The 13,764-nt window shown below is 33.5% G+C and overlaps 3 protein-coding genes across 3 annotated transcripts in view; 2 read left to right on the forward strand and 1 right to left on the reverse strand.

Moving 5' to 3' along the window:
- Positions 1–26: 26 nt before the first annotated feature.
- On the forward strand, positions 27–9,289 carry LOC108750623 (cytochrome P450 4g15). Its single transcript, XM_018490185.1, has 8 exons — positions 27–126; positions 1,548–1,782; positions 2,315–2,512; positions 7,082–7,334; positions 7,695–7,911; positions 7,994–8,182; positions 8,549–8,786; positions 8,908–9,289. The coding sequence occupies exons 2-8, from the start codon at positions 1,554–1,556 to the stop codon at positions 9,270–9,272; spliced, it is 1,689 nt and encodes a 562-aa protein (XP_018345687.1). The 5' UTR covers positions 27–126; positions 1,548–1,553; the 3' UTR covers positions 9,273–9,289.
- Positions 9,290–9,563: 274 nt separating this feature from the next.
- Positions 9,564–13,456, forward strand: LOC108750625. The gene is made up of 8 exons (XM_018490188.1): positions 9,564–9,801; positions 10,187–10,410; positions 10,898–11,089; positions 11,523–11,750; positions 11,985–12,166; positions 12,331–12,456; positions 12,843–12,954; positions 13,029–13,456. Exons 1-8 carry the CDS (start codon positions 9,587–9,589, stop codon positions 13,265–13,267), a joined length of 1,518 nt encoding a protein of 505 aa, XP_018345690.1. The 5' UTR covers positions 9,564–9,586; the 3' UTR covers positions 13,268–13,456.
- The window catches only part of LOC108750621 (nipped-B-like protein B), a 9,590-nt gene continuing 8,290 nt past the window's right edge, over positions 12,465–13,764 (reverse strand). The window contains exon 5 of the transcript XR_001939447.1: positions 12,465–13,139. The gene's annotated coding sequence lies outside the window, so the exon portion shown is untranslated. The remainder of the gene's footprint in view (positions 13,140–13,764) is intronic.

Genomic DNA, 13,764 nt, shown 5'->3' on the forward strand with positions numbered 1-13,764 from the left:
CAATACTCGGCGGCGATGGTGGTGGTCGAAAGCACTGCTTATAAACGACTGCGGATAGACAGCAGATCAGTTCGATGTTAGTTCAGCGAAAAGATTCGATCGTATATTCGTGAACAGCATATAAAGGTGGGTGTTAGAAGAAAAATGAAGAGAATTAAACCGAAAAAAGGAAACCATCTAGCTCTCGAAATGATCGATCATTGGATTAAGCAGACGTCTAATAAAATACATTTTGCTTGATTCTTTTCGTGCCTGTGATAACATAGTGGGACTGCAGGATGTATCAATTTTCTTAGTCCACGAAGGACTTAGAGTCCTAGTGCCTTAACATAGTAAAACCTGTCTAACGACACGTATTATTTATCGTGATTGCAGAAAAAAGTAATGTACTTAATTTCGAAACGAAAGAACTTTCGAACGCGTGAAAAGTTTGTTCTCATCAAGTTTTAGGGAGAGGAAAGAGCGTGATTTTTTCTTCAGACCAGTTTATTCTGTCGATTTTTCATATCTCTATCCTATCTTTAAAACACTCTCCTAACAAAATTCGAGAAGTTTGAATTGCCAATCAAAAAGATGGTTGAAATCCCCCGATTATTATTATTTTTAACACTTCAATTGTCGCATAGATTTTTGGTCTTTGACATCACACTATTATTTTGTATCTAACTTTTATAATAAGTGTAAATTGTACATATGACCTAAAATTTGATATATTTTAAAATATTTGGATGTTTGATCTATGTGTATAAAAAAAGATACACGCAGCATTGAGGAGATACATATAATATCATCTTGCGCCGTGCATATACACTCATATTTATTTTTCGCCATGAATTCGTAATAAATATTTATATAATATAATTTCAAATAAAATTTTCACATGAAAATAAATTTTAAATTAAATAAAATTTTTTTAAATAAAAATTTAAATAAAAATTTTCCACTGAATTAATAGGCCTTTTCAAAATTCTTAATACATACTGTGTAAAGTATTCTCGGTTTAGATACAAATACTATAGTAAGTAGGAAATGTGATGTGTGTATTCAAAATATTATCTACAATGAATAACTTATACGAGTGTGTGTCTAATTTGGACTGCGATACTTTCTAATTTCTGCTTTGAAGTGGAATCTCAATCTGATGAAAATTGATCCAGTCTTGAACAGAGTTTTTAATCTTTAAATGTGTGTGTGTGTGTGTGTGTGTGTGTGTGTGTGTGTGTGTGTGTGTGAGAGAGAGAGAGAGAGAGAGAGAGAGAGAGAGAGAGAGAGAGAGAGAGAAATGTAATTCTTCAGAATGACAATTCATTCTCAAAGTTTTAAAGAGTACGCGATTTATGCCCACAGTTCTCATACTAAAAATCAGTCCGATTCGTTAACGTGTTAACGACATTGATATATATGACAATCAAAATGTCGATGCATGCATCTAATCTGACTCTGTGATGTTTCTGATTTTTTTTTTCCTTTTTTCTGCAGTATTTCATGTTTTTTGAAAGACGTTAATTAGATAAATAATGATTTGATCGAACACTCCTTCTTTTTAGAAAATCATGTCAGCATCTGAACCGGAAATGATAGCTGAGTCCAATGTCGCCGCGGTGTCTAGTGGTGTATCATCGTCTGCCATTTTCCTATCTCTCTTGATACCAGCTTTGGTTCTATACTACATCTACTTTAGAATTTCACGCCGCCATATGATCGAGTTGGCGGAAAAAATCCCGGGTCCGGAAGGTCTGCCTTTTATTGGAAACGCACTAATGCTCCTAGGAAGTTCGGACAGTAAGCAATAATATAAAGATATAATGACGGAGCAAACATATATAAAATTCATATCCTAATTCGGTTATTTAATTTCACTCAGATTATTCAATCTTAGATAAATCAATCCTTTGATCTCAATTCTTTGGTCCATCTCAAAACTATTCTGGTTTTGTGATGCAACACCTCTAAAGTTAACTTTACATTTTTGCTTTTAAGTAATTTTTTTAACTACTTCCTCATTCTTGCTATAATAATCGAGAGTAACAAAGAAAGTTCTTGTGAGTAGCAATTTAAATCGCGTTAATAGATCGCGAACATTCCAAATCGTGCCAACTAACACCATTAATTCCAACGTTCGCCATAATTTCGAGATTGAATTAGAAGTTAATTTTACGATTACGTATCTCCTGTGTATATTTCGTGCTATCTATTATTAGGCAGCACTGAGATTAGATAGCTTAGATTGGATAACCGAGTGAATTTGCACCGCAAATTTACTAACACGTTCATGTAACTTCTGATCACGCATCCCTGTGTCTTTGTGTTGCAGCCATGTTCCGTACATTATACAGAAAGTCCTGTGAGTACGATCAACTTATTAAAATCTGGCTCGGGCCGAAGCTGCTGATTTTTCTTATGGATCCGCGTGATGTCGAAATCATCTTATCTAGCCAAGTCTACATCGACAAGTCTACTGAGTACCGGTTTTTCCAGCCCTGGCTCGGAAATGGTCTCCTCATCTCTACTGGTGTGTATTAACTACTTCCTATCGATAATATATCGGAGCTCGTCGTTAGTGGTAAAATAAATTTTCCATACGCGTAAGAATATACTATCCTCAAGCTAATAATTTTCATTTAACTATCATTAAAGTCTTATTTACTCTCATCAGAAGGCTGAGGGTAAGAAGACAGATATAACAGTAAAAAAGATCTTACGCAAAGTCAATCGAAAGTTTTAAATACGTGAATATTCATTGCCTTATTAACATGCTTTTGAAAAACTGTGTTTGCATTATGTAAAATATAACAAAATAAAAATAACTCTTTTTTGTGTGAAAAACAATAAACTACGAAACGGAGAATGTTCCGCATATTTTTCCTCCATCGTTTTTGCGCTTGGATGTTACGTTCGAAAAATAGTATCTCCTAATGTTGATCACTCGTTTACTCGTATGAAAAATTTCGTATAATAATTTTGAAGTATACATATTATATTACAAAACAATTATATATTTATATAAAATTACATTTTGATAAAATTTTATGTAGCTCCATTTCAAATGTTAACAATTTTTCCACTATTCAAATTTAATTTATTTCAGGTAATTCTATCAGATTAAATTTAAATCATTCATCTGCAGTTGAATTTCAATCAAATGTCTTCTCTTTTCCTCTTATTATCGACTGTTTTCGGATTTTTCAGATGAGGACCATCAATTTCTAGTTCATTGAGAAAAAGATACTTAAAAAATTTATGAGATACTTCATTTATGAGATATTAAAATTTGTGAGATATGTTTATTTTACTGCAAAAAAATTCTTATTTAAGTAAAGTACGAAATTAAAATTTATTCGTAGCAAAAAATTATTTATTTTATGTTTTTTTTACAATTAATGAGATACATCTTACAAAAATATTTTCATTTTATTCTTGTTTAACATTGGGGGATAAAAGTAATAAAGGCTAAAAAGAAACCTTGGATGCACTCGAGTGAACGCAATTCTCAAAACAGGTTTTCCTATATCGTCGTGAACGAACAAAAACCTAAGAAATACAGAATGCGCGCAGTAACTCGATGCAACAACGATCGTTGACTATGCGCCAACTTTTATCGCCGACTTTCTCGGTATCGCGAGTGAAGGTCCTTTTTCTCATTGACGGAACTCTCTCGCCGAGGCGTAACAGCGCAGCAGCATACACGTAACATGCGTGCTACCGCCTCGGTTAATTCACGCGCCTCGTCATGACATCCGGCAAAGGCGTCGTGCATACCACACATCTCTTTTCTTTTTTTTTTCTTCCTCTTCCCTCTTCCTCCTAGATCACTTCGCGCGAGTTTGTTTAACGGCTGATGGTTGTATAACGATCACATAATTCAGATGTTGTCGTATGGCTTCTCTGTAAATGCACTTGCCTGGATCATGCGCGCGATTAAGTTTTGCAATTCGGTGAAATGAAAGAGCAACTAAAGAAAGTAAGAATTGCTCGAATAGAACAAAAGGTCAAATAAATGAAATGTTTCTTCATACATAAAACTAATATATCTTCTCTTGCACAAATATAATTCAAGAAAGAAAGATAAGGGATGAATATAAGACGTTCTTGCTGAAATCAACGATTATGAAACAGGATATATCTAATCTATCTATAATTTAAGAAACTAATTTGTTGACAAGCTAATATACAATTATTTAGTACGCGCGTGAAATTGCAGACAACGCTTTTAAATAAATGCTCAGCGAATCATTATCCCCTTTTCTTATAGTACTGAGAAAGTCGATAATAAAAGTTGGCGCGCAGTCGACGATCGTTGTTACATCAAATTGTTAAGCACGTGCATGCATTTTATTTCAGAAAGGATGGTTTTGTTGAAAATATTTAAAACTTTAACTAGAGACAGATCTGAAAATAATTCTGTGAGACCATTATAATAATTATGTAGGAAACTCAAGCTGATTGCCTGGTTTCTTTTTAGCCTTTATTACTTTTATCCCCCAATGTTAAACAAGAATAAAATGAAAATATTTTTGTAAGATGTATCTCATTAATTGTAAAAAAAACATAAAATAAATAATTTTTTGCTACGAATAAATTTTAATTTCGTACTTTACTTAAATAAGAATTTTTTTGCAGTAAAATAAACATATCTCACAAATTTTAATATCTCATAAATGAAGTATCTCATAAATGTCAAAACTTTTACAATGTTAGGCTTGAGTTTATTGGAATTATTTTGATGGTCCATCAAAATTATTTTCAGATTTGTATTTAATTAAATTTTTACATGCGCTTATATATTTAAAACCGTCTAAAGTACAATCTTAAAAATGTACATAAAGTAAATAAACCATTGCCAAAATAAAATATCATAAACCAATTACAGAACAATATTAACATCCTAAGATATTACTTGAAATAATTATTTAAACTTGCAGTAAGAACAGATTTCGATCGATATTTATAGTTTTTTTTTTTAATATTTAAGATCATTTTAAATACAATATATTAAAATATATCTTAAATACAATCATAAACCTATTATAAAAATTATATTAGCATCTTAAAATTACTTAAGACAAAAAAAGCGTCAATATAAAGTCAAAGTTATTGTTAGACTAACACGTATATGTATTTTTAAATAAATTTATTTCAGAAATGACTGCGCACTGATTATTTTCGGTCTTTTATACAATCAATGTGAAATATTAATTTCCTCAAATTTAATAAAAAAAAAAAAAGATTTTTGATTCGATGCTATTAGCATCTGAAAATCTGTAAAGAATTGATTGCAAAAAATATTAACTCGATCTTTATATCTAGGTAATTTATTTAAATGAACTATTTATAAGCTTAATGTTGTTTACGTAAGATGATTTTAAAATAAGAAAAGGAATGAATGTCAGCTTACGAATATTGATAGGTTTTTTATTTGTGATGTAATGATAAAGAATCCTTGGATAGCATATCATATTCATTTATGACTTGTAATGATAAAAAATCTTTTGAATAGCACACACATATCATATTGACAACCGTAACTTTAAGATCAACAGATTTTTGTTCGTATTTTTTTACATAACAATCAAATACAAGCATCTCGCGATGCATTCTGGTATATAACACGAGAAATAATTTTTAAATAAAACATCACTTATTGACATGATAATAATTTTTTAATTAAACATTATTATCATGTAAAAATTCATTAATTTATCACAAAGTTGAATGATATTCATTAGAATTTTTTATGAAATGAATTTTTAACTTAATGTTAACTTAATCTTATTACGATTTTGTGTTCCAATATCTGTTCTAATGTCTTGTGTTCTAATATCTGGAGAGTCTCGACGCCTATGCGCGTGGCATGTGTCGCACGAGACAACGCACTTGCATTTAGAAAGAGCAACGCGGGGGAGAGAGGGATGGAGAGTGAAATGCAATCAGTCCGAGTAATCCACGGGACGCAAAACAGGAAGGAAATTTGCACGCGCGCCGGTGCTTTCTCTCCCTAGCTCCGTTTCCCCGCGCACATATGCGCGCATCGCAGTCTTTCCTCTCGTTGCACAATTACGACGATCTCTGTCTCTCCGGGTTTGTTCTTTGTCGCTGCACTGGACTGCACTTTCTATCTTGCTTTCGCCAAACTTCAAATATATTCACAGAAAGGACAGTTTTTGTTGAAACAAAAAATTTTTAAATTTAATTAGATACAACAGATCGGAAAATAATTTTGTTGGATTATCACAGAATAATTATGTGAAAACTCTCAAACTGATTGAAATGACTGAAATGTCAAAACTTTTTGCAACATTGCTCATCACGTTTGAGATTTCTATGTTATTATTTTGAATCCAACGATATTATTTTCAGATCCGGCTGAATTTTTAGATACTTCAGCAAAAACGTTCTTTCTGAGTGTCTATTTTTATTTAGTTCAAGTATAAAGTATACTCCAGTATTTATACAGTCATAAAGTATAAATCTTCTGTCTCTCCCACGCGTTGTAATGTATTATCTTGCTCTTTCTCTCATTCCCTGACTCTTTCTCCCTCGCTCATTCTTCTTCCTACTTCCGTGTGTTCGATAGAAAGTCTTCAAACACGGGCACCGAATACAACAGGGAGGGGAGGGGGTGGAAATTTACGTTAAATTTACATACACCTCCATGAAATATATAACACTTTTTCTTTCTTCTTTTCTGATTTTGTTCCACTGTTAATATCACTGATATAACACATTAGTTAATACATATTGTCTGCCCAATTTTTGTATATTTTATCACATGTGTTCGTCACAATAGAATTTTTATATTATAACAAGTATAATAAAAGATTGCACGTAATATAATTAGAAACGAAAATTATTAATTAAATGTAATTTTTAGTATTATAAAAATACCATATAGGTAATCGTTTATATATAAAAAAAAAATTAAGTGATTACTTCTGGATCAATAATATATTCTAATTCGTCTCGTATCATGACAATTTACTGAAAATATTCAGGATGAATCACATCAGATTCGATCGCAGCAAAGAAATGGGGAATTTTGTTATTTATAAAGAACAAATTGATAATAAGTGATCTATTACAGGTTCAAAATGGCGCGCTCATCGCAAATTAATCGCGCCGACGTTTCACTTAAACGTACTTAAGAGTTTCATCGATCTCTTTAACGCCAATTCGCGTGCGGTGGTGGAACGAATGCGTAAGGAAGGCAACAAGGAATTCGATTGCCACGACTACATGTCCGAGTGCACCGTCGAGATCCTTCTCGAGACTGCTATGGGTGTCTCCAAGTCCACGCAAGACCGAAGCGGCTTCGAATATGCCATGGCTGTTATGAAGCAAGTATCCAATACGCAAATTTTAGATTTGATGAATTTGGAAATAGAGACAAAAAAGAAAGACATCGGAAGTTGTTTTATATTCAGTTTATTTTTAATTCGATTTTAATTGGAAATTCTCTGATCAACATGTTCTCAGCTAGGTCTGACTTTTTCTCGTAGCTAAAATATTGTACTTCGAATTTATAAGATCTTGGAATTTTCTTTTTCTTAGAAATATTTAGATTTGTAAAAGAACATTATCAACAAGTTTCCATGTTGCAAAATTTTTATGCAATTTTTATTCCTTGAAATATTTAAATATTTTCATGTTGAAGAAATATATAAGATGGATATCTCGTTTGTCTTATCGTTTTGTAGGATGTGCGATATTCTCCATCTGCGTCACACGAAAGTCTGGCTCAGACCGGACTGGCTGTTCAATCTCACGAAATACGGAAAAGATCAAATCCGTTTGTTAGAGATCATCCACGGACTCACAAAGAAAGTTATCGCACGCAAGAAGCAGGAATTCAAGAACGGCAAACGCAATATCATTGAAGAGTCTACGCAAAATAGCAACGACAAGACCACTAAAGTAAATAATTTTCAAGTTGGATAATTTTCAGAAAAAGCTACATTGAGCGATGGACTATTAACACATAATATATTGTCCTTAGAGCACATCCGTGGAAGGACTTTCCTTCGGACAGGCGGATGGTCTAAAAGATGACCTCGATGTAGAAGATAATGATGTTGGTGAGAAGAAGAGGCAAGCTTTCCTCGATTTGTTGATGGAGGCCGGTCAGAACGGTACCGTGCTGACAGATGAAGAAGTCAAGGAACAGGTCGACACTATTATGTTCGAGGTAGGTGTCGCGAAATATGACTAAGGCTGATATTCATAGTCAATTCTAATATTTAAGACTGACTTAAGATATCATAAATCAATTAGAGAGACGCATTATAATCTCAAGATATGATTTGAGATTTTCAAGATGATCTTGAAATAAGAACAGACTATAAATATTACGCCTAAAATAATAAATATAATAATAAATATAGTAATACTATAATAATAAATAAAGTATAATAATAATAAATAAAGTAATACTAAAATAATATATAAATATATTATACTATAAATATAGTAAATATAAATAAAGTAGCCTGACTACTTTGAGAAGATCAAATTCTAATTAATAAGCCGTCTGTTCTGTCATTCATTTTCGTAGGGACATGACACGACCGCGGCTGCATCCAGCTTCTTCTTGTCGATGATGGGCTGTCACCCAGACATTCAAGAAAAAGTTATCCAGGAACTCGATGAAATTTTTGGCGACAGCGACAGACCTGCGACCTTCCAGGACACACTGGAGATGAAATACCTCGAGCGATGCCTCATGGAGACTCTTCGCATGTACCCACCTGTTCCCATCATCGCGCGTACCATCAAAACAGACTTAAAATTGGGTGAGTTCTTAAAACTGGAATGTCTGCATGAAAAGAATACAAGATGAAGTGTGCATTATCGACCTCTTTGATCAAATAATTTATTATACTTCTAAAAAAATTATACGATTGCCAATTTCAGCAACGGGAGACTATACGATCCCAGCTGGGAGCACAGTGATAGTAACGACCTTCAAGATGCACCGGCAGCCACACATCTATCCGAATCCGGATGTTTTCAACCCCGATAACTTCCTACCAGAAAAGACTGCCAATCGGCATTATTACGCCTTTGTGCCGTTCTCGGCTGGACCGCGTTCCTGCGTGGGTCGCAAATACGCCATGCTGAAGCTGAAGATCATCCTATCTACGATCATGAGGAACTACCGCGTTAAGTCAGACATCAAAGAATCCGATTTTAGGCTTCAGGCCGACATCATCCTCAAGCGCGCGGAGGGTTTCAAGATCAAATTGATACCGAGAAAGCAGGCAGCAGCCACCGCTTAAAGCAGTATCTCTTTATAGCGTAGTTGGGTAGAGGATTTAGAAGCAAAGAGATGAGGAGGCGAGCCGCGAGAATTTCGAGCCTCGATCTCGCGGTCGCCTTTTCGAGGAATCGCATCTCGTACGCGCACGAGCGTAAAACAAACGCTACGAAGTTACGTGTACATGTTGTATATTACTGATCCTATCGTTGTATAACATACATTTATCGGTTACGTTGATATTTATCTCGTGCAATAAATTGTGGCACTTATCAAGCTGCAAAACCTGAGAACCGACTATTCCTCGTTCCCGATCACGCGACTGGGGGAGATGAAATGAAAGGCCTCAAAGATGTGCAAAGACGTGACTTAGAAACGGTCGTGAGACAGACTCGAAAGGGCTTTCCCGAAAAATTATCAAAAGCCAATCCCGAAATTGCAGAAGCAACAACGATCAAAACTCTCGCGGGAGTCCGATTAAGGGAAATGGGGAAGATTAAGGACGAACTGAAGGCGATGCTTCCGATATTAACGCCTTCAGAAGTAAGAAGGTCGCTTTATTTTTTTGGAATAAAAAACATCCTCTCTCTTTCAAAACGACCTTTTTTTCCCTTACCAGATTCTTTCGTTTTACATAAAAACGCATCGAATAGTATAATTAATGCATAATTAATACAATTATAGAAATTATAATAGTAATTATTATAAGAATGATTTTATTAATATTGAGATCGAAGGTGGGCTGAACTGAATAATTACCTCCTCTATTTTTCCCTCAATTTTCTTCCGTTTTTTGAGGTGCCTCGTCGCGACGCTTATTTATACCGTCATTTGCCTCAATTATTCTTTCCTTCTTTTTATCCGAATTGTAAATAAAATATAAATGTTCCATCAAACTTGTTCTTTTATAATCAATATTGCTCTATCTTCAAGTAGATTCCATTTGCTACCTCACGAAGCGATCATTGACGAGCTCAAAGAAGGCTATTATGAGAAATCGATCCGATATTTGAAAGAATTATTCGAACTCGACGAGGAGATTCGTAGAAAGGCTGGTCCTGGTACTCCAATATGGGTGAAGCCGCGCTTAAAAAAGAACAAGAACGCGATGTCGCGCTTAAGGGATGGCTTGATCACTGTCGAGCAAGCCAAAAATGCTGGTGGGAAAGAAAATTGATGTATATACGGAAAGAACGATTTATTGAAATATTAAAAAATTTAGTTAGATATACAGATACAAAAATAATCAACTATAAATGACATAATTTTGGAAATAATTTTTTGAGTAATTTAAACAATAATGTTTGTTGGAAAATGCTCAAGTTAATTACTAGAATATAAAAATTTTTTTTACAACATTGCTCATGCTTGACTTTTCTACATATGTAATTATTTTGATGATTGAACGAAATTGTTTTCAGATCTACATCCGGCTAAATTTTTAAATATTTCAATAATAAAATTTCTTTTCTGAATATAATCATTAATATTCATTTGCGAAATACAAGATCGAAACCATTGTTCTCAATAACAATTGAGGTACCACAATCGTATATGATAATTCCTATATCATTGATCTTTGACATTTGAGACGTACGATGTACAAAGTACAAGTACGAATATTACGGTTAAACATTTTCTGAATAGGAGACTATATTTCTACGGCTGCAGAATTTTTAAAAATGGCGCTATCCTTTCAAGCAATGACTTGGGAATGGTGGTGGGTGGCGGAGCAGCTTTACCGTAGCGCTCTGGAGAACGCTGAATTGGTCGAAGATGATAACCATCAGACGAGCACCTTCATACATTACCTGTACGGCCGATTTCTGTTCGAACAAAGTTAGCGAAACACACATTATACATGCAAATTAGCAGATGGACGGATCCGGCAAGTCACGACTTCCTGTTACCTTTCTGCATACATAGCCAGAGCGTTTTCAGTTTTTTTCCGCAATTAGTATACTACCGTTTCAATATGCAGTTGAATATTTATTATTAATAAAATATTTACATACGTGGTATATTTGCAATAGATTATAAATGAATAGCTATGTTAAACAGAAAAAGCAACTCAGGCACTATAATTGAATATTTTTATTGATAATTATATCGATAAAAATAATTCTGTATATCTCATTTCAGATCTAAAAGTACAATATAATATTAACGTAAAGCGCTCATTAAGTTACTTTTTCTATCAAACGTAGCCGATCATTATAAGTCAGTATTATAAATTAATATAAATACAATTACATTCGCGTGGTGCAATCAGTACAAGATATGGCAGGATCACTATATCACTTAAATATCGCATATGAAGCGTCTCAGAATAAGTCATGGAATGTGTCGAAGATAACTGGTCGAAAAGAAAGGACCATCCATCGAGAATGCAACGTACTTCTGTACAAAGTGTTACTGATGCAAGCACAACAAGTCGGCTGCGATCAACCGGACGTCGCTGTGAAAGCATGCATCGAAGCTCTCACTCGAGCGGAGGATTGTAAGCTGTTTTTTATTTAAAAAAAAAAAGAGGAATAGTAAAATATTTGCCTATTGAAAGAGTTATATCACTTCAGGATATTTTGTTGAAATGTTATTTCAAGTTCTCGAAGATCGTTAAATTCAATTTTCACTGCATCAATTCGTCTCTCTTTATCAATAAAATTCAGTTTTCTTGAAATTATTAAAAAAAAATCTCGTCCTATGATACCATTAATCAGTCTCACATCCGCAGCTGGACAATACGAATACATAGCGAACGTTCTATACGAGCTGGGAATGAATCAGTTGCGATTAGGCGACGTGGAACTTGCCTTCCAAAATTTGTCCAAATTCCTGGCGATGATTAAAAGAATCTCGGACCCGGAGGGAATATGCAACGCGCAAATGACAATAGCACTTGCGTACAAGTTATGTGTCACGATAGAATGATTAAGGTGGAGAACGTCAAATTAAAAAATTCCAAAAATTTTTCATCTATATTTTACCATCGCACGCATTTATTATGCGATCTTAATTTCGAAAAAAAAAAAAAAACGCGAATTTTTGACATAGTTCTTACGAGTGATTCACATTTGTAGGAATTGAACGACGATAAAAATACGGAAAAGTATCTCCATTTATTTATGGAAAGTGCAGTCGAGTATGGGCTCATGAGAAAAGTGGCACAGGCACACTACTGCACTGGCAAGCATTTTTTGAGTAAGGTATGGAATAAAAAATTATTTTGGATAACAAAAAAGGGGGAGGGGATAAAAATGACAAGATTATTGAGGAATATCTTATGTGAGAAATTATTACATTTTCCTGAATTCTTATGTTGTACAAAATGGTCCAGCAGAACGCGTTTGTAACGATAGCGCCTATTTAGCATATACATTTCACATTACATACAGACTTGCTTGGAATTTCAGAAATAAAAATGCACATTTATCGATAAAAGCGCGTTCTGAATACGGGCCAATATATCTACCTTAAATATATACAAATTATTACATATGCGCTAAGTGATACCTGATCAGTGTCGTAAAATATTAATAGAATATTTCCTTGGAGAGTTAACAATGTAAAAACAAGTCTGTATTCTTTTTAGAGGAAGCTAGATATTGCAACCTTTCATTTGGAAAAATCCTTTGAATTGTATAACAAACTCGGTTTATACAACGATGCTAATAAGGCGCGAGCCCTTGCCGGAGTTTCGAAAGGCTAGTTATACACTTCTTCAATATGTAAACTGTAATATGAGACATATTTAAAATGCCTTCATTTTTTTTAACAGGGCAAGAAATCATCGATCAATATATCCATCTTGTGCAGCAGTGCGGAACCGCCGATCCGAAAGCAATAACGATGCTTTGTCAATGGAAAAATCGTAGAAGCGTTTTTTGGACTAAAAAAGAAGAAAACAAGCTACACGCTGGTAAGAGACATTTAGTAATCAACCAAAATTTAAATAAAATCTCTACAAGAGTTTGTCTCTTGCAATTCATAAACATCTTGAATACCGCGTCTTTATAATACATCACAAGTAACTCAATGCAATATTTCCATACATTTCAGAAGATTCAGAAAAGTTTGCTCAAGAAAATCAAAGGTAACGTCTCATAGTCGTAATGTGATCTCAGCGATTTGACATATGATTTTTTATAGTAAATAATATAATGCATCAATAAATATTTACAATTATATCAATGAACGTCTTTTATAAATGGCATTCTAGTATTACGGTAAAGATTAAAATTTAATAATTATTTAATTTTGATAAAATAAAAATAAGTACTCTCGAAATTAAAAAAACAATAAAAGGATTAATGAAAGCAATTAAAAGTCAGCGCCTCTAATAATTCGCAATGTTTTCTTACAATCTTTGCACATTGTTTGCGACCTTCAGTAGTCTTTTTATTATTTTTTCAATTTAAATATTAATGATATACATATTAAAATTGTAAAGAGGATATTAGTGATGCTTTTGTGCAGTTAAGTAATATATTCTTTTATATATGTGTATATATATA

This window comes from Trachymyrmex septentrionalis, unplaced genomic scaffold (assembly GCF_001594115.1).
Source record: "Trachymyrmex septentrionalis isolate Tsep2-gDNA-1 unplaced genomic scaffold, Tsep1.0 scaffold37, whole genome shotgun sequence".
Classification (NCBI taxonomy): Eukaryota; Metazoa; Arthropoda; class Insecta; order Hymenoptera; family Formicidae; genus Trachymyrmex; species Trachymyrmex septentrionalis.

Excerpts from the sequence above, each read along its gene's own strand:
- LOC108750623 (XM_018490185.1), top strand. The coding sequence starts at position 1,554 with ATGTCAGCATCTGAACCGGAAATGATAGCTGAGTCCAATGTCGCCGCG. Across the intron at positions 2,513-7,081 it reads TGGTCTCCTCATCTCTACTG|GTTCAAAATGGCGCGCTCAT; the intron begins GTGTGTATTAAC and ends GATCTATTACAG. Across the intron at positions 7,912-7,993 it reads GCAACGACAAGACCACTAAA|AGCACATCCGTGGAAGGACT; the intron begins GTAAATAATTTT and ends TATTGTCCTTAG.
- LOC108750625 (XM_018490188.1), top strand. The coding sequence starts at position 9,587 with ATGAAAGGCCTCAAAGATGTGCAAAGACGTGACTTAGAAACGGTCGTG. Across the intron at positions 11,090-11,522 it reads CCGATTTCTGTTCGAACAAA|TACAAGATATGGCAGGATCA; the intron begins GTTAGCGAAACA and ends TGGTGCAATCAG. Across the intron at positions 12,955-13,028 it reads CCTTGCCGGAGTTTCGAAAG|GGCAAGAAATCATCGATCAA; the intron begins GCTAGTTATACA and ends TTTTTTTAACAG.